The 20814-nt window shown below is 45.3% G+C and overlaps 1 protein-coding gene across 7 annotated transcripts in view; it reads left to right on the top strand.

The window, feature by feature from the left end:
- TEX11 (testis expressed 11) overlaps positions 1–20814 on the top strand; it is a 211306-nt gene that overhangs the window by 11349 nt on the left and 179143 nt on the right. For 5 of the 7 annotated variants that reach the window (XM_075917646.1, XM_075917649.1, XM_075917648.1 and 2 more), the window contains exons 2-4: positions 5160–5215; positions 7106–7227; positions 11527–11611. In XM_075917646.1, coding sequence (XP_075773761.1) covers positions 5182–5215; positions 7106–7227; positions 11527–11611 — 241 coding nt within the window. In that variant the 5' untranslated portion in view covers positions 5160–5181. Of the gene's footprint in view, positions 1–5159; positions 7228–11526; positions 11612–20814 lie in introns of all 7 variants that reach the window. The other 2 variants (XM_075917652.1, XM_075917653.1) reach the window with 2 other exon arrangements.

Raw genomic sequence — 20814 nt, forward strand, 5'->3', positions numbered from 1 at the left:
ACTCTAGTTCACTATCTTATTAGTCAGACTCCTAGCATTTGTGTAGAAGCACTTTACACATTTGTCTGCCCTTCCCTGATGCATTGGATTCCTTTATATGAGGTTGTTTGTCTGCTCTGGCTCATGATTTGTCCTCTCTCCTCCTTTCTTTCTGACTACAGCTTAGAGAATCTCTATCAATGGATTCTCCTCTAAGGGAAGTCTCCATCTGATTTACGTGCATCTCCACACCAATTGGCTTTCCCCCATCTCTTAGTTTAAAAACTGCTCTACGGCCTTTTTAATGTTTAGTGCCAGCAGTCTGGTTCCACCCTGGTTTAGGTGGAACCCATCCTTCCTGTATAGGCTCCCCCTCTCCCAAAAGTGTCCCCAGTTCCTAATAAATCCAACCCCCTCTTCCCTACACTATCGTCTCATCCACACCTTGAGACTCTGAAGCTCTGCCTGCCTACCTGGCCCTGCGCGTGGAACTGGAAGCATTTCCGAGAATGCTACCATAGAGGTCCTGGATTTCAGTTTCTTTCCTAGCAACCTAAATTTGGCCTCCAGGACTTCTCTCCTACCTTTTCCTATGTCATTGGTACCTACATGTACCACGACCACTGGCGGCTCCGCAGAACTAACATAAGTCTATCTAGATGCCTCGAGAGATCTGCTACCTTCGCACCAGGCAGGCAAGTGACCATACGGTTCTCCCGGTCATCACAAACTCAACTATCTATGTTTCTAACGATCGAATCACCCACTACTAACACCTGCCTCTTCCTAACAACCGGCGTTCCCTCACCCTCAGAGGTATCCTCAGTGTGAGAGGATACCGCAACATCCTCTGGAAGGAGGGTCCCAACTACGGGATGGTTTCCCTCAGTTCCCATTGAATGCTCTGTTCCCTTGAGACTTTCATCCTCTTTAAGAGCACTGGGGCTCTCAGACTGGAGGTGGGACAGTATTACAGTGTCCCGGAAAGTCTCATCAACATAGCTCGCTACCGCCCTTAGCTCCTCCAGTTCAGCCACCCTGGCCTCTAAAGCATGAACTTGGTCTCTGAGGGTCAGGAGCTCCTTGCAACGGGTGCACACATACGCCATGGCAAAAACGTATAGGCGAATGCTATAGACTACACTCATTTTCCTCTCCCCACCCTTTGCCAGTAAATTTTTTAGCAGGCTGGCCAGTAGCTTGGCTCAGTCCTGGCTTGCGCTTACCCCTGCTGTAGCTCTGCGTTTAAATTGTATTAGGAGCTGGGCAGGCAGGCAGCCTGGCTCAGTTATGGCTTGTGCCAGGTCCGGGAGCTCTGACCCCAGGGGCGGACTGGCTAGGATACCAGGAATTTCCTGGTGGGTAGTCCTCCTAAGGGCCGGATGGTGGCTGCTGAAGGAGGAGGGGGATTTGTGACGGGGAGCCGCAGCCCTACACTTTAAATTCCCCAACACTGCGCGCCAGCCATGTACATGGCACTGTGAGGCTGAAGGAGCGCATGCATGGTGTGCTCAAACGCTGCGCAACAGGTGAGAGGGGGGACGCCCGGGCGTGATGTGATGTCACGGCCCAGGACTTTAAAACCGCCCGGCCCAGCGTTGCACCGCGCTGCCCAGCTCCAGGTCCGGCATGTGGTCTGGTCTGGAGCCCCGGAAGCAGCTGGGGCCCGATCTTAGACTCCAGCTCCGCAAACTGGAAAGCAGAAGCCAGATAGGGGAGGGGAAAGGGGAAAAATAGGGGAAAGAGGTGGGAGAGGAAGGAGCTTGTGCTAGGAGATGAAAATGCCCTGGTGTTTGGGCTCCCCCTGGAGCGAGCACCCCAAACCCGAGGAAGCTGCACAAGCTGCATTTGTGCGCACACCCTCCCCAGACAAAAAAAGGGGGGGCAAAAAACCTAGAGCTGGCCCTGCACACAGAGAAAGGGGGAGGGGCACGCAGGAGTGATGTCAAAAGGGGAAGGCCCATTCTCAACCCATTTCCTGGGCCTGTTTTGATTGCCAGTAAGCCCGTCTGACCCCTTCTCTCCCCCCTCCTTCCCAACAGCCACCTGGCACTCCTGCCTGTTTGTTAGAGGCAGCAGCACAGGATGGCAGGCAGCTGATCTGTGTGTGAAGTTGTTTTTTAAACTGGCTCCCCTCATGGACCAGCTCCTCCCTGGCACCACCTGTGCTGCTGACTCTGTATCAGAGGCAACAATGCGGAGTGGCAGGTGGCTCTTCGGGAGTGAGGCCAGAGTGCACTGGCTGCCAGCTCCACCTCCTGCGGCCTGTAGAATAGTCGACTAACCAATAAGAATTCATTAAGGGTTACTTAACTATTCAATTAACTGATATTTAACATCCCTACTCCTGATTTTACAAAATTGAAGTAGCATATCCCCACTAAATTTTGTTGTAACTACATGTCATCGTAACAGATTTTTTATTATTATTCTCTTGCCCCCAAAGTATTCTTTGTACCTTAAAAAATAAAAAAATAACACATCGTTAGCTACCCAAAGTATTTTATTTCCACCACTGTTAAAAATCATACATAAGACATTGCTTCCCAAAATATTTTACTTCCTTCACTTCCGTCTTTTAGCCATTGTATTTGGTGGAAGTGACTAGACACAGTTACCCATGTCCAATTTAAAGAGCTAATAGCACAGTCATTGGCTAATCCAGGACATTCCTGCTGAGCCAATCATCAAGGCATGGGTGTGGCCTGGCACTAGTCTGTGTACCAATGGTTAGGAACCACTGCTCTGATGGGCAACCAATACTAGTGAGTGGTCTGCATGAGTGGCCCTCCATTTCAGTGGGTTGTAAGATTGACATCTAGTGGTGGGCAACGTGCAGCTTATTGGGGTTCCAGCTGCATCCTGTGGCTCTCTGTCCCCTTCCGCCATGTTCTCCCACACTGGAGCCCCACACTTACCTACTCCCCCTCCCTCTCAGTGCTTTTGGAGCACAATGAATCACCTGATTCATGCCCCATTCCCACTTTTCCAACTCCCTTCCAGATCTTGAACAGCTTCAAGTCAGCCAATTCAGAGTGCTCTGAAAGTGCTGGAAGGGAGGAGGAGGAGTGGGTAGGTGCCGCGCTCCAGTGTCCTGGTGCACAAGAGGTTTGGGGAAAAAAGGGGAAAGGGAGCTACAGGTGGAACACCAATGGACTATATGTGTCCTGTAGGTTGCCCATCACAGCTCTAAACACAAGAATCAAGAAATCCACAAAGAGCGTCGATTACTTTTGTAATATTTTATGTATGGTCTGTCTGTCTGTGTACTGGCCAACCTGATCAGTTTCTGATATCACTCCTGGGGAATTCTGTTCCAAATATTATAATTTTTGTGCACGGTATTTCCAAACTCTGCATATTGTATTTGTCAAGATTATTCAACATAATCACATCAGTTTCAATTATTTTTGGTCATTTACATCAAATTACATGCCAGCAACTATGTCTGTAACAATACAGGTAACAAACAGATTAATAGGCATATTAATTCAGAAATCTGAGTAATAATTAATTTAAACTACAATAACGAATCGTATTTCCGGCATGCCTGAGAACTAGTGCAAAGGCTTAAGGAATTCAAAGCTAAAAGAGGAACGGAGTGACAGGGAAGTAATTGTTGGGAATGAACATGGTGTGAACATGGAGGGTTCTTGGGTATAAGTGGGAAAAGTATGGAACAGATTTTTTGAGGGAGCTAGAAGCAGTCTTTGGGAGCTTTCCCCATGCAGATCCTGGCTGATGCCTAATCTCTCCCATTCTATCAGGCACATCTGTCACATGTGACCCTAAACCTGCATATGTCCTTGCCCCTACTGTCCACACATGTCCTTCCAGCCCTACTCAAGCACCTACGTAACTCATTCCCATGGGTCTATGTGTCCTACTCAGCCAGCTCCCTGTCCCTATGTGCTCCCACCCTTCCGTGACTCAGAGCAGCCCCATGCTGATGTCTGTTCATGTTCACTGTCTCCTGATCTGGCTTGCTAGATGCTGTGAAGGTGGGTGGGCTCTTTTTCTTCCCTCCCTCAAGGAGAGCTGCTACTCTGTTCTAGTGCCATAGCACCCTTTGGTGGGCAAAAGGCAGTACTGCAGCAACTTTCTGGCAGAAGCTTTTTTCTGCACTCAAAATTAAATATATTTATTGCTCATTAATTATATGCATGCAGTGGTGCAGAATTCCCCCAGGAGTGAGATATGAGATGAGCTAAAAATGGGAGAGTTAAAAATAGCCAGTCAGAAATGTGGCAGGGCATTTAAATAGAGATGTAAAATTATGTTTAATTGGTTAACTGGTTACATATGAAAATTAACCAGTTAACCAATTAAGGGGGCCAGGCTGGAGAGGCCCCTCTCCACAGGCATGGACAGCACAGCTGGAGAAGCCCCTATCTGTGTCCTTTCTTCCCCTGGGTGCAGACAGGGGCTGCTTTGGATGCCTGGAGCAGCCCCTGTCTGCGGTGGCTCCTTGGGGCTGGAACAGCTTCCTGCAAACAGCGGGTGGGGAGCTGTTCCCGCTCCTACTCGCTAACTGGAACCAGTAAGCATCACCCATTAAGCATGATGCTTATTGGTTAACCAGTTAACCGTTCACATGCCTACATTTAACATAAACAATTTTTCTTTAAGTTTCTGAATTAGAATTTTTGCAGTAAATCAACTGAGGTAATGGGAGTGAGGAAACAATAAGTAGGTGGTTGGAAAGTAGTAAAAAAGGATCTGTAGCTGTTGTATCCAACCATTTCTGAAGCAGTAACCATTATAGTGGCTACTGCTATAGTGAACTAACCACGCTCAACTAGCCAAATAGCTACATTGTTCAAGCCAACTAGCCACACTTGCCTGGCCAAATAACCACATGTAGTAGCTAGCGGGTTGGACACCATGCTAGGGATGTTAACTTTCTATTAATCAGCTAATCGATTAGTCGATAAGGGAAGGCAGTGCAGAGTTTTTCTGCGGCTGAAAAATCTGCCGTGTTCTTTTGATTTACTTTCCAAAGAACATGGCAGCAGTCTAGACGCAGGGCAAGTTTTTTCGAAAAAAGGCCATTTAAAAAAAAAAAATCCTAGACACACCGTAAGAGTGGAATCAAGCCTATAGTAAGGAATAGTTGAAAGGTGTAGTAGAAAAGTTACATATAAAACTTTTGAATTTTTGTCTGTGTGTGTGTGTTAAAGGATTTGATTCAACGCTTTAGAAATGAAGGGGAAGTCTCACTTACCGGACATTAAAGGTACAAATCAGTAATCTTTGAAAAACTAAATGTTTAATCCGTAATTGTGTAAATAATTCAGTGCTGCACATGTATATTTTGTGTGTTATGATGAAGCCACAGGGAATAAAAGCCTCATTTCCAGGTTTTTCTAATTATAGTCAGGAAAATCTGACTCTTCCTGATAATATTAAGCTTTGTCTTGGAACCTGAATGTCAGGGAGGACTTGAGAAGTATGGACTAGAGGCTCTGGGGAAGGATGGTGTTCTTAAGAGCTAGGGAGAATAAAAATATTGCTGGCCCTGAATAAATGCTTGCAGATTACTTTAGTATGGGGTATAAAGGTTTTGTATTGCCCCATGCCCAGTAAATTGAGCACACAAGTATAGAGGAGAAATAGAGAAGGAAATACCAAGCATGTTGTCTAGTTTGTGGTTCAAAATAGCTGATGACTGTCTTCAGCTCAAGGAAAACAAATAATATTAAATAACTTAACAAAGACACTTTGATTGGGCTTGATGTGCTAGAAGAACTTCACAGTCAAAGAAAGTTGGAAACAGGCAGGGCTTAACTAACTAGCGCTTGAAAAGCAACTGGTTAATGGATTAATATAATGCTTGAATAATTACAAAACTAGCGACAAAGAGAGACTTTGAGTGTTTTTTGCATCTCAAACCTATGTGTGGAGAAGTTTCTACGTTATGATGATCAAAACCTATTGAAGAGGGAAGGAGGACCCAGTAAAGTTACTTAATTGTCTCTAAATTCAGTGACTGGTTAATTATACGGCAGTTAATTGAGTTTGTCAGTTTTCCTTTTAAACCTGAGGCAGGAATTTAGAAGACCCAGGATAGCAGGGTTTTGGTTTTTTTATTCATACGCTTCATAACAGATGGTATGGGAGTTTTTAAGGTTATAGGTTCAGCCTCTCCTCAGAATTGTGACATTCCTTTCAGCCTTAATGAAAGCACTGGCATTGACTTGCTCACAGTAAAGTTATTGATGCAGGCTTCATGCAGCATTATATTATTTGAGAGTGCCAAAGAGTAAAAGTTGTTTAGAATAGAAACAAAAGACACTCTCAGGAAAGAGATATTTTATTAACAAATTAAATGTTGGTCCAAAATTTGGTCTCATTGCCTGGATTCAACTTCATGAAAGTCAACAGATTTAATTGGTGTAGGTCACAAGAATTTCACCTTGTTGCCTAAGTAAAAAATTTCTAGGATTCAGAATTATTTCTTGAATTGTTTTATTTAATTGATCAGGTTCCTTCTTCACTTTGAGAAACACTAGGCTACTAAATAAACACAATCTTGGTCGGTAGGCTGGATCTGCGAGTGTATTTTAGGGTGCCGGCCCTTCTGATCAACTACTCCCCCTTCCTTCCAGTGCCTCTTGTATGCTGCGGTTCAGTGGTGTATATGAGGTGCAAGGAGGGGGTGGAAAGAGGTGGGGAAGAGAGATGGGCAGGAGTGGGGTGGCAAGAGGTGGATGGGGTAAGGCCTTGGGTGAAGGAGAGAAGTTTTCTAGCTGTTTAGATTTAATGACAATAAAAATAAAGGGTAGTTCATTAGCCACACATACTTATATATATCTGTCTAATAATGGATACTTCAATAAATAAATAGTTTTAGTGGTACAATATAAATAAATAATCTTTTCATGAATGTGGTTTTTTTTTTTTACCTTTAAATGAAAATAAATCTCAGGAGGCTTTGGGAATCTGAAAACTTTTAAATCAAAATGGGGATTGTTGAGTTTCTGAAGTTTGAGAACTGCTGTAGTAGATAGAAGGATATGAAGAAAATGTAAACTGATTGGTTTATCTTGTTCAGATGTTCAGAAATGATGTGTTACTCTTAATTTTTGTGTGGAGAGTTGCTGCCCCTTGTTTGTCTTTCTTTCAGTGCTAATTCAAGAACTGGTGAAGAAAGACACCTCATCAAATGTACCTGAGATCATTGACAAACTGTTCAGTGAAATAGAAAATGTGGATAATGAGACTGGGAATGAGATTCAGGAGGTTCAGGTAGAAGTCTGGAAACACTGGCTGAAAACACATATTTAAAAACAATCCAATCTTGTGGCCGAGGTAATGGTGAACAGCTCTGTGTTGACCTTCTGACAACTTCAACACCTAATGGCCAGTGCAAGTAAAGAGCAAGACCTGGTTGTGACACTTGTTTGGAATATGTCTCCACTGCCAACTTGACAGCACATCTGCCACAGAGCTGTGATGTGGGCAGTGTAGTCATGCTTTATAACCAAAAGAACTGACTCTCTCAGTGGTATAAAAAAAAAACCCCATCCTGAACAAGGGGTGGTAGCTTTATTGCTTGGAGTTGCAGCTCCCAGCCATGAAGTGCTGTGAAGAAGTGGGTTGTGCCCACAAAAGCTCATGATCCCATCTACATGTTTTGTTAGTCTATAAAGTGCTACCAGACCTTTTGTTGTTTTTTAAGTTTATCTTGTACAGACTAACTCGGCTACCCCTTGAAGTGTCTATACTTTGTTAGTCTCTAAGGTGCTACAAGACTACTCGTTGTCTATTCTTATATTTTTCAGTGCTAAAATGTCTGTGTCTCAGGAGTGTGTTTTTTCACACCCCTAAATGACTAAAATTTTAGCACAGAAAGTGGAAGTGTAGACACTGTCTTAGAATATAATATGTTCTGTTCACATTTTTATAAAAGTATGGTATAGTATAACATTTCTTGTTTATATGTCATTTAGCACATTTGAAGAAAATGCAGGTTTTTCTGATGTATCAATATAAAACATGAGTCATATTAAAGTATAACTTCTTAAATGTTCACTAACAAAAAGTCCAAGGGCCAAATTAGCAACTGGCAAAAGTTTATTATATGGTATGATAGGATTCCAGCAACTCTTCAGACCAGATTAATTTTCTTTCATTTTGAAAGAGGATGCCATATATTTAGCATTACAGACATGTGACATGATAACATTACTGACATGTAACATTCCTTCTAAATTTTCTTTGTATTGAGTGGATTGCAAACTGCATTGAACATTACACTTTTATTCTTGGGCAAGCTTATGCTTTTTTGTGTCTATAAAAGAAACAAATCTGTTGCAGAACTGTGTGAGAGTAGACACAGTGGATTGTAATTACTTTCTAAGGAGATTAGAATATTGTGTAAATGAGTATTTCAAGAGAGTTTAAAGTATGAATTGTGTAAATGTGTTTTAAATGCCTTTAAAATACATAGAATTGACTTGGATATCATGTGAATATGTGCGTTTGGCCTACCTCTTATTCCAGTTTGCCCCCATCTGTATTTTTTAGCCCCATTTAATAGCAGGGAACACAAATGGTAGTGAGTCCACTTAAAACAAATAACTTTTTTCTTCTTTTGGGGCAGTTGCGTTGATGTTTTCATGCAGTCGCAGCCCATAGGTTTTTCTGCTTGTCTTCTGACAGCTTAAAAAAAACCACATCCAAACTATCCCTCCCTTCTCTTGGAGAAATGTTTCTGACACAAGTCCTGCCCAGCATCATGGTATCATGATGCAAACCCTGCCAAGTATAATGACACAACCCACAACTCGCTTGCTTATATTTTCTGATATTTATAGATTTCCCCTGTTATTTAGACTTGTTTTTGGGTGGTTTTCTGGCAGGTGCTCCATGGATAAAAACAAGGAACATTGTTTTATATGAATGAGCTATTATGACTTTTTACTTTCGAGTGCAACAGTGTGAAAGTTCAGAAAGTAAATAAATAACATTCATATTTTATTTCTTGTAGTTCATACCTCATTAAAATGAATGAAAGACTGTTTAAATGTTTATAACTTAGGTATTTTTCGTCAATCCTTGTTAAGAACTACTTACATATTAAGTTAAAAACTTCTGCCATTTTGAAAAAGTTGATTAAAATGGGGGAAAACTCTTTACTAAACACAAAAACAACTGAAAGATTTTTTTTCAAACTTTTGCCCCAACATACTCTTTTGGACAAAAATTAAATTCAGAATTTTACCCAAGAGGATAACGTTTTTGAAAATCCTATGTACCTGACAACTGGTGACTGTGATAATATAAGTCTGGTGGAGATTAAGCATTGGAATCTTAAATTGCGTGTAATCAGCTAATCAAGAAGTCAATGGAATTCCCATTGATTACTTGATTAGTCAAGAAAGGGGGAAACAGCCCTGGGAGCTAACCCACTGTGGCTCTGCCTTTTAAATGTATTAAGAGCTGACAGGCTCTTAATACATTTAAAAGCTAGAAGCGTATTGGGAGGGACCGGTTGCGAGCCGGGAATCAGCTCGCTTTCTGTCCTCCAGCTGTGCTGTCAGGCTTTTAATCCGTGTAAAAAGCAGAGGCACAGCATCTGGGACTGAGCGAGAGCTGGGAAGCTGCTGATTCCCAGCTCGTGCTGGTTCCTTGCTACATATCTGCATCCCCTGCCCCCCTGAGATGGTGCTGGGGGGAACTGGCTTTTAAACCAGCTCCCCACAGCACCGGCTCCTGCTCCCCCCCTTGCTGCCTCTTTTAGAGGCAGCAAGGCTGGGGGGAGAAGGAGGGAAGCAACTAGTCAAGTCGCCACTCGACTGCCTGATAAGTATATGCTTATTGGGTAATTGACTAGTCTCTTTTACATCCCTAATTCAGCCCTTCAGGTCAATAATAATAATATATATATCTATCTATCTCCAGCCCCCTTCCCAAAGCAGGACCAATCCCAACTAAATCAACCCAGCCAGGGCTTTGTCAAGCCGAGACTTAAAAACCTCTAGGGATGGAGATTCCACCATCTCCCTAGGTAACCCATTCCAGTGCTTCACCACCCTCCTAGTGAAATAATTTTTCCTAATATCCAACCTAGACCTCCCTCACTGTAACTTGAGACCATTGCTCCTTGTTCTGCCATCCGTCACTACTGAGAACAGCCTCTCTCCATCCTCTTTGGAACCTCCCTTCAGGAAATTGAATGCTGCTCTCAAATCCCCCCTCACTCTTCTCTTCTGCAGACTAAATAAGCCCAAATCCCTCAGCCTCTCCTTGTAGGTTATGTGCTCCAGCCCCTTAATCATTTTGGTTGCCCTCCGCTGGACCCTCTCCACATCCTTTCTGTAGTGGGGGGCCCAGAACTGGATGCAGTACTTCAGATGTGGCCTCTCCAGTGCCGAATAAAGGGGATTAATCACTTCTCTAGATCTGCTGGCAATGCTCCTCCTAATGCATCCTAATATGCCATTAGCCTTCTTGGCTACAAGGGCACACTGTTGACTCATATCCAGCTTCTCATCCTTTGTAATCCCCAGGTCCTTTTCTGCCAAACTACCATGGTCCCCAGGCTGTAACAATGCCTTGGATTCTTCCGTTCCAAGTGTAGGACTCTGTGCTTGTCCTTGTTGAACCTCATCAGATTTCTTTTGTCCCAATCCTCTAATCTGTCTAGGTCACTCTGGACCCTAGCCTTGCCCTCCAACATATCTACCTTTCCTTCTAGCTTGCTGAGGGTGCAATCTATCCCCTCATCCAGGTCATTAATAAAGATGTTGAACAAAACCAGCCCTTTTAATGGCATCAAGTTATAGAATATATACCACATCGCTTAGTTTGTTGTTCCAATGGCTGATTACTCTCACTTTATGTACCCAATTTCAAGTCTGAATTTGTATAAATGCAACTTGCAGCTGTCGGGTCTTTTGGTAGAATAAAGCATCCTCTATTGTCAGAAGTCTTCTCTCTCTCTGTCAGAACTTACATACCATAATCAAGTGACCTCTTAACTTTCTAAGTAGATTGAACTACTTATGTCTGTCTCTGTGAGAAGATTTTTTTAGAATTGAAGCCATTCTTAAAGAATTTTTTTTCTGAATATCCTTATTAGACTTTGAAAGACATCAGTATGTCAGTTCTATCTTAATGGAAATGAATATACTATTGCACAAGGTTTGTGTGTGAGAGATCATTTCATTCCAGATGGATGGAGTAAACCTGATCAAATGTTTATAAGTTCAAGAATGGACTTGTAAATGAGTGTAAGGACAATCGAGTGAAGTGAATCTGTTCAGGAAGATGCTTTAATGACACAAAACAAATGTTTCTGAAATCTTGCTTTTCACAGAGTTCCCTACTGTGTATAATTTCAAATTATGTCTGAAGACAACGTTGGCCAACACAGGTGCCATCAATCCTGTTAAATGTTTTCAACTTTAGGTCCTGTCATTTTTTGATTTACACAGGCATATACGTATTTATCTCTGTATGGTTCTGTTACATAAGAAGTTCAGTATGATGCAGATCAAGACAAAATGGTGAAGTCTAATGGATTTTTTTCTGCCTTCCTAGATTGAAGAAAGTGCAGTAAATCTATGGAATTGGGCAGTGACTAACCGAGTAGGTTCAGTGATCAATGATGAGCAAAGAGCTAAATGTATGTATGTGTTTTGTGTCATAGATTAAATTATTTTATACTGTAAAAGAAAACCTCTTAAGATAATATTATTTTATTTAACGTTTTTATATAGTCCCATAGGGCTGTGTGCAGGAGTGAAAGTAATTTAAATTTCTTACAGAGTGCATGGAGGCAAGGGCACTCTTTAAGGAGGGTTGGGGGGGCTGAAGCCCCCCATTTCCTACTGATGCTATTTGCTGTTTCCCTTTGTCATGCTCAGGGAGTGGGAGGAAGGCATACAGCATGGGTCACTCACTCTTCTGCCCCCTGCCTTCCCCGGAGGGAGCGGGACCAGCCAGGAGGGAGAGGAATGCAGGGATGCTGAGTGTTTTCCCCTTGCTCCCTGATAGTGATGGAAAAGAAGTAGCAAGACACAAGCAGTCTTGGTAGGAATGGGGCAAGGGGGAGGCCTTCCTGCTGCCCTCTCTAAAGGGTGCTGGGTGAGGGGTAGAGGGCTGATGAAGTCCCAGACCGATGTGGGGTGAGCCCCCAGCCAGCCTTTTTTACCTGCCTGATGCTCAGTGTGTCAGCCTGTTGCAGGAGAGCCCTGGGAGTATGCTGCACCTCTTCCTGCAGCGGAGTGCCCCAACTGGCTCTTACTGGAGTTGCGCACTCTGGCGCACCACCAGCAGTGAAAATATCTTTGCAGATAAAATGAAGCAGAGAGTAACACATTGCTATTTTGTATAACCAACTAAAGAAGGATCATTCCAGTGCAAGAATGATCCTCTGGTGACACAGTCAACGTGGGAGCTGTTATATTACTCCCCTTTCCTGTTGCCTGGTAGCAATGAAAAGGGATATGACCAAAGGAAAGGGTCTGTGTCTGGACTCTTCTGTGCTTTACTAATGTTTGGTCAGAAATTTTTGGAAATAAACCGTATTGACACAAATATTGATCTAACCTTGTGCAAAACTCGCTGTCTTGCACAATTGAAGCATCATGATTTTCGGAGTGCAGAAGTGATCTTTAAAGACACTTTTGTCTCTGCATCTTGACCTGCTCTCTGTGCAAGTCTGTAGGACCCCAGTATCTGGTCCATAGTTTTTATTGAAAGGTGCTTACAGTCTAAGGGCATGTCTACATTAGGAAATTATTTTGAAATAATTTATTTCAAAATAATAACTCACAAAATAGCTATTTCAGAATAGCATGTTCACACTGAAGGGAAGTCTTGAAATTAGTCCGAGGTAGGCTTCCTCGACTGAGAGCCCCAGAAAGCACTGGGAAGTAATTACTTTGAATGAGTCTGGGCAGTAGTTATTTCAAAATAGCAGCAGTAGAGCATCCACACTACCGCTATTTCAAAATAACTATTTTGAAATAACCGTTATTCTTCATGAAAAGCAGGAGTTATTATTTCAAAATAATCAGCCTGTTATTTTGAAATAACGGGCTTGGTATTGTGGATGCTCTGCTTGCTGTTTTGAAATAAGGGGAGTTATTTTGAAATAACTCCCTAGTGTAGACTAGGGCTTAGTTATTGGTTAACATTACCGGCTACATGCCTTCCCTGCCCCCTGGCTTTGCATTTAAAGGAGCTTGGGAGCTGGCAGGCAGGCAGGCATGCTGTCTGAATCCCATCTCACGCCAGGTCCAGCAGCTACCCTGCTACAGCTCTGCATTTAAAGGATTTTGAGAGCTGGAGGGCAGGCACACTGGCTCACTCCCAGCTCACGCTACCCCCGCTGCAGCTCCGCATTTAAAGGATTTTGAGAGTCATCGGGTTTACCCTCTTCTCATAAGTTGAAGCAGTTTTTTGTTTTGTTTTTTTTATTCATATGCTTCATAACCGATTGTATGGGAGTTTTTAGGAGTCTAGGCTCAGCCTCTTGTCAAAATTGTGACATTCCTTTCAGCCTTCTTAATGAAAGCACTGGCATTGACTTGCTCACAATAAAGTTACTGAATGCAGGCTTCAAGCACCTCAGCATTGCTGAAATCCATTGAAGAAAAAAAAATGGTTACTTACCTTTTCCATATTAATTATTCTTTGAGATCTGTCCTTTTATGTCTCTGCATTGGAGTTAAGGTTAAAAGGAACTGAAGGAGGCCAGGATTTTTATTCTCAGGACATAAGAGATCTCTTAGTAAAATAGAAATTTTAGGGTATCACATGTTTATTTAAGACTTTCTCCCAAATGTCCACTAGACAGCTTTGATAAATAGGTATTAACAAAAGCAAGCAAAAATGTAGTTTTGTACAATGGCTATAATTCATTTTCTCTCATTTGCTGCACTTTTAATCTCTTGGCTGTTGAGGTGTTATATTACCTATTCTCATGTCACCCTCAAGGTTTCTAGCATAGATCTGAATTTCTACCATTACAAAAAAAAGCAGAAAGCCTTTCAGAATTTCTTTATATATCATAAAGAAATGAAGGGTATTGGCCCAATTATATTTTTTAAGTCACTCTTATGCGTGGTCAGGTCTGCTTAGTACTTTGATGGGAGGCCTATCAGGAAAATACCTTTCTATCTAGACCAGGGGTTTGCAACCTTTTCAAACCAAAGAGCCAAACTACATCAAAATTCAGAACAAGTCAACAAAGAATCAGTATAAGAATCCCCATTTGCATGACTGAAAAAATACAACTTAATATTATTGATAATTGACATGATGATTAAGAAAAACATAAATGAAACATACTCACAGACTTTATTTAATGGAACTTCTGCTGCTGGGGGGAGCAGTTTGTGGATGTAGTGGTGTAGGAGTCAGGGTTGGAGTGTGAGTGGCTTGGGACAGGGGTTGGGGTGTGTGGGAGGTGCAGGAGGCAGGGCAGGGCACTGGGGGTGGGAAGTAGAGTATGTGGAGGGCGCTGTGGCTGGATTACCTTAGCTGGGGCTGGGTTGTTGCACCTCTGCAGCAGTGGCTAGACGAAGGGCTGGGCCAGCATCGCTGCAGTTGGATCGTAGCTTACCCTCCTACCTGTGCTGAAGTAGGAGTGAGGCAGCTGACAGTCCTTCCTGTGGCCAGACGGGCCAGACCGTGGCACCTGTCCCAGGATTGGGGCCAGGAACAGGACACTGCTGCCAGATAGGGGCCAGGCCCCAATTGTGGCCTTGTTGGCTGTGCCACTGCTGCTGGGCCCAGGAGCATGGTGCCTGGGGACAGACAGTGGCAGTCAAATGAGGTCTGGAGCTGGGCTGCCGTGGCCAGATGGAGGCATCTGCTGCTGCCATCCCCTCTTGTTATCCTGGCTGGGAGTGTGCATGCGTCCCCTATAGCACGCCCTCAGCCAGCCCTTTAAATGAACAGAATGGCCTAGCCAGCGCTTGTGGGTGCACTGCCTTCTTTCACCTCAGGTTAAAGATGAAACAGACAGGCACACACACACAAGACATGAGTAATTACGTCTTTTTTTAAATTTTGAATTTTTCATTTTAATTTAAAAAGTTGCATGTATTTTGAGAATGACAAAAGAACCATATTTGGTTCTGTGCTGAGCCATATTTGGTTTGGAGCTACTGGTTGCCCACTCCTGATTTAGACAGAAAGAGAACCCAAGTGCTGTAGGAAATGTTTGTGACCTAGTAAGTGGTACCTCCTGCGTCAATCAGTACTGAACCAAAGTCCCAGCTTTTCACTAGCAATTTGTTGTTGTTGTTGCCATCTTTTAGGTAAGATGAAAATATTGAAGTTTTCTATGATTGTGGTTGCTAAATTAGAAGTTCCTTGCAGCAGAAACTGTTTTCATTTGTCTCTTGTACATCACAGAGCAACACACTATTGATTCTTAACAGGCAATAATAAACAAATTGTATTTGGGTATTTACCCTGATTTCCAGTGTTGTTGTTTGTTTGTATATCCATTCACTACAAAATGTTTACCCATGGACCTAAATTAGACTTCTTGTGCCAGCTAAGCTCCATGCACTGGAGAGAGATTCATTCTGATGGAGGGCGGACTGTTTTTGCAGCTACCTTTCCTTGGGGTTGCTGCTTAGGATAAGCTTTAACTCCTTCTGGAACTTTGTAGAAGCTGCAGAGAGAAGGTTCTGAATCAGACCATTCCCTGGCCATTTTCCCTTCTCAGCTAGTTCCACTCTGCTTTGTGGGCTGCACTGTATTTTAATGATCTCCTGGGCATAGCTAAGATTTTGACTGCTTTGCACCGCTATAGCCTTGTCTCTTGCAGAATTGTTTGCTGTCTTAGTCCTCCTTGGTTTATACCAAGATAAGCAGTAGGTGAATCTGCTCCCAGATGTGGAAAGCCTGAGTCTATTCTAATTAAGTTAATTCGAAAACTCCTGTTGACTTCAGTGGGAACATGGTTAAGTCCACCATGATTGAAACATATATTCTTCTTCGAGTAGTGTCCCCGGGGGTGCTCCACTGTAGGTGTCAGGCCCGTCCCAGCACTGTAGTCTGGAGATTTTGAGTAGCTGAAGTCAGCTGGATTGTGCATGCGCAGGGCAGTCTCGCACCATTCATGCCTCTTGTTTTGTGCGTGATCCGGCTCCTGCCAGTTCCTCTCAACTGCCTCAAGTCACAAACGGAGTTTCCCTCATCTCTGCGTTCTTCTCATCAGAACCTAAAATAGTTATTAAATAGTTATTAGATAGTAGTATTAGTTGTTAGTTAATTTAACTGTTAGTTGTAGTCATAGTCGTTGTTCTAGTTAAAAAAAAAAAAGTAGTAGTTTTTTTCTCTCACTGTTTATAGTTAAACCGAAAAAAAAAGCCAAAAAGCAGAGAAGCTTTCAATATGCCAGGTTCCCCCAGATTCAAGAAATGCAATCTCTGTTGCGATGTGATGCCGGCCTGTGATGGCCATTCTTCCAGCATTAGGTGTCTCGGTGAGGGTCACGTGCCTCAAAAGTGTGCCCATTGCACTAAGCTCACGGCCAGAGTGTGGCGCTACGGAAATGCACCTCAGAATGATATTATTCGATAAGGCTCTTCAGTGTGTAGAAGCTGAGTCACCACCACCTTGGACGCTGTACCTACTCAAAAGCAGAGGGTGTTCTCTCCTGGGGGCAGCCCCCGCAAGAAAGAAAAGGGTGTCACCGGCACATTTGTTACCTCCTGCCCTGGGTAGCAGGGTGAACACAGGGAGCAGACCCGGCACCTCCGGTATTGCCTCCCATAGGCCATCTTTGAGGCACAAGATACCGGTGGATGCAGCACCGTCAGCACCGAGTGAAATGCCGAGGCCGCCCCTGGCACCGAAGCTGTCCACACCAGCGCCCCAGACACTGAAGCCGTCCGCACCAGTTCCTCCCGGCACTAAAGCCATCTGCACCGGTGCCTATGTCTACATCGGCACAGCTGGTACTGGAGCCCAGACTATTGGTGCTGCAGCCTGAACCGGCACCGGTAGCACCCAGAGACTCCACTGAACCAAGGAAGGTGTTGGCAAAATCACACCGGCCGAGAAGTTTTACTCCTATGTCACCATCTCTGACATTCTCCTTGGCACCGTTGCCCTCTCCACCAGTGCTGAGATCACCAAAGCTGCAGCACTGCCATCAGCACCACAAGCACTATATATATATGACAGGCGAGCCAGGTCGCCATTGCCTCATGATCGTTACCGTACATGGAGTATCGTCATCACTCCAGATGCATGTCCATTTCACCTCCCCCCTCTTCGAGGAGCTCAGTATATTTTTGTTCACCTGAGCATGGCAGGTATTACAGTGCCTCTTGCAGGCGATCCCCTCCTGGCAGATATTATTACTACCATAGGGATCACACGGCTCATTACCGCCACTCTAGAAGAGCCTCCCCCTGTTATTGCAGATGGGCTAGTTGGGCTTCAGTTCCGCGATCTGTCACCGATCAACAAATGGAGTCTCCTCCACCTTCAACTTCCCTTCCCCAGGCGCAACAGCAACCAGAGCCCGAAGAGGGTCAGTTGTCACATGTGGAAGAATAACACCCCAATAATTTGCTGGAGCAATGGTCATCTTCCTCTCACGACGAAGCAGTAATACCAGAGGAAATTTCCCCACCGGATGACGTCAAGTAGTTCCAGGAGCTCTTTAAAAGTGTGGCATCATCTCAGGAGATTCAGTTGGTTGAGGTGCAGAAGAAGAGATATCGTCTCCTGAAAAATTTGCAGCCCACACAGAAGTCTAAAGTGGTGCTTCCAATTGATGAGGCTATCATGGAAGCAGCAGAGGAGATATGGCAAACTCTCACATCCATATCTCCAACAAACAAAAGGGCGGACAAAAAGTACTTTGTCCTATCCAAGGGCTTGGACTTCCTCTTCAGTCATCCTCAGCTAAACTCATTGGTAGTAGATGTGGTACACCAAAGGGCGAAGGCTCCCCAGTATAGAGCAACAGCATCGGATGAGGACAATAAGAGACTTGACCTCTTTGACAGGAAAGTCTATTCTTCTCCGCAGATGGAGACTTGTCGTTAGCAGTGTCTGGCTGGACCACGCATGTGCCGCAGGCTCGCGGCTTTCGCGCTCTTTCTGTCGCGCGGTCTGGCCCCTCCGCCAGTTCCTCTTCACCGCCTCAGGCTGCAGACGCCTGTAACCGCGCTCCTCTCTCCTCAGAGCTAGATAGCTTCTAGTTCTCCCTTTCTACATATAAAATATCCTTTTCCGCCCTCTCCCCTCTCTCTCCATAAAGTAAAAAAAAACAACAAAAAAACCCACTTTTCTTTCAGGAGGGGAAGGACAAACAAGAACTATCGGGAGTGAAAGCGGAGACCGCTCTTACCTCCCGCCTCTCAGCTGTTCTCCTGTCAGCTCCTCTGTATAGAGCTCCGTTCACCTTAAAAAAAAAAAAAAAAAAAAAAAAAAAAAGACTGTTAAGATATCAAGAACAAAAGATAGCTATCAGCTTTAACAACCACCTACTTTTCAAAACCAACAACAGATAAGAAGCAGCGAGCTCCCAACAAATGTCAGCTACCGGCTTTAAAAAATGCGGCTCCTGCCCGGAGGCAATGCCAGCCTCTGACGGCCATGCAGACTGTATTTGTTGCCTGGGGGAGTCTCACATCCCCCAATAGTGTCACCATTGCCTAAGGCTCACCTCCAGAGCCAGGAAAGACAGGGAGAGGCGCCTCTGTATGCTGCTCTTTGATACAGCCCTGCAGCCACAGCAAGCTGACTTGAATCAGCACCCTCTTAAGTGCCGGGCTTCCTCCCCTACTGTGGGACTGCAGAAGAAAATGGCATTGTCCCCAGCAAGATCCCTGCCAGCTGCCTTGAATGGCAGGGACAGCCAGGCACAGACACCGGGGACCTCAGGGGCTTCAAAGTCTAAGCGGCCACGGGAGCCTGCAAAGACGTCAGCTCCCCAGCCGGCTTCAGTTCAGCCGCTGCCTCCTCCTCCGGCGCCGAGCGTTGAGCCAGCGCTGAGAGCAGCCCCGGACCCGATCATGGCACCGGCCGCAACACCTGCCCCGGCACCGCCTTCCAGTAACCGCACGGTGCCGGACCACACGGCGCCGACCCGTTCTGGGGCCGGCACGGTGCCGATCGCTCCTGCTCTGCCACACCAGGAGCTAAATAATTCAGCGGCTAGCGCTTCAGCGCCTGCCGCACGTCAATCACCCCGGAGCCCTGCTGCTGCTGCTTTCTATTCTCCACGCCTCCGCAGCTGCTCCCGCTTCTTCTCCCCAGCACCGTCCTCTCCTCTGCCGGCGCTGCGATCCCCACGCTGGTCCTCTCATCGGTGCTGCTCTCCTCGCACCTCGTCGAGACTGCCCTCCCCGTTTCTGGCTGCTGCATCTCCCCATCGCAGGCACCAGTACAGGCATCTCTCTGCCTCTCCTGCCTCCTCCAGGGCATCACACCTCCACTCCTGCTCGCTCTGCTCCCCGTACCATTATCGGTACGGCAGCCGCTCCAGTTTAAATTATGACTGTTCGCCGCGTGGTGCCTACCATCGTGATGACCACGACTCTCGACATTCCCATAGCCGGTATTCTTATTGACCACGATCCGTCTCCGACTACGCTGCACGCAGGCGCTCTCCAACCCCGGCTCCCCTTACTCCTCCACATCATGCGCCATCACCATCTCACCACTCTTCAGAGCTGGAACATACTCCCTTCGTGCACCATGCCTTGGGGTCTTCCATTCCAGTCTCATCTCCTCCGGAGGATGCAGTGAACCCTGACGACAGCTCTCCTCCAGACGACCTCCGTCAATTCCAAGAATTATTTAAGCTGGTATCGATTACCCAGGAGATTTCCCTACAAGAGCTCAAAGATAAGCAACACAAGCTTTTTAGGAATCTCCAACCGCGACACAGTTCACGCCTTGCCATCCCTCTCGACAAAGGCATCCTGGAACTGGCTGACGAAGTGTGGCATGCTCCAGCGTTGGCCCTTCCCACCAACAAAAGAGCCGACAAGAAATATTTTGTGCCACCAAAGGGCATGGAATTCCTCTTCGCCCATCCACAGCCTAACTCTTTAGTAGTTGGCGCAGCTCAGCAGAGATCTAGAGCCCCTTATCTCAAACACCAGGGCTCTGATAAAGACGTAAGGAGGCTTGACGTCCTGGGCAGAAAGGTATACACCTCAGCGACTTTACTCCTCAGAATCGCCAATTACTTGGCGCATCTTTCCAATCATTCCTTCGACACAATTTCACGCCTCACTCCTCTCATGGATCATCTCCCTGATTCAAAAAGATTGATCCTGAGATCAGTCATCCAAGAGGGCTACACATCAGTGAGAACGTCCCTCCAGATGGCCATGGACGTGGCTGATACTGCTGCTTGCTCTGCCGCTACGGCTATTGTTATGCGTAGAGCTTCTTTTCTTCAAGCGGCAGGAGTTCCAAAGGAACTACAGACGAAGGTCGAGGACTTACCCTTCGACAAGGATAAGCTCTTTGCAGAGACCACGGACGATACTTACAGACAACATCGTAGCCATGTACTACGTAAATCGCCAGGGCGGCGCTCGCTCCCGTTCCCTATGCACGGAAGCTATCCGCTTTTGGAACTGGTGCATTCGCCACGGGTGACTCCTTTGGCATCCTACTTACCTGGCACCACAAACGTGATGGCAGACTTCCTGAGCAGACACTTCCACTCGAAACAGGAATGGGAAATGCATGACGGCATATTACGCGACATCTTCCAACGTTGGGGGAGTCCCCGAGTTGACCTCTTCGCAACTCCCGCCAACACAAAATGCCACAAGTTCTGCACCAGAGCGGGCCTGGGCCGCGCATCTCTAGGGGTGCCTTCCTCGT

The sequence above is a fragment of the Pelodiscus sinensis genome, unplaced genomic scaffold, assembly GCF_049634645.1.
Source record: "Pelodiscus sinensis isolate JC-2024 unplaced genomic scaffold, ASM4963464v1 ctg71, whole genome shotgun sequence".
Lineage (NCBI taxonomy): Eukaryota > Metazoa > Chordata > Testudines > Trionychidae > Pelodiscus > Pelodiscus sinensis.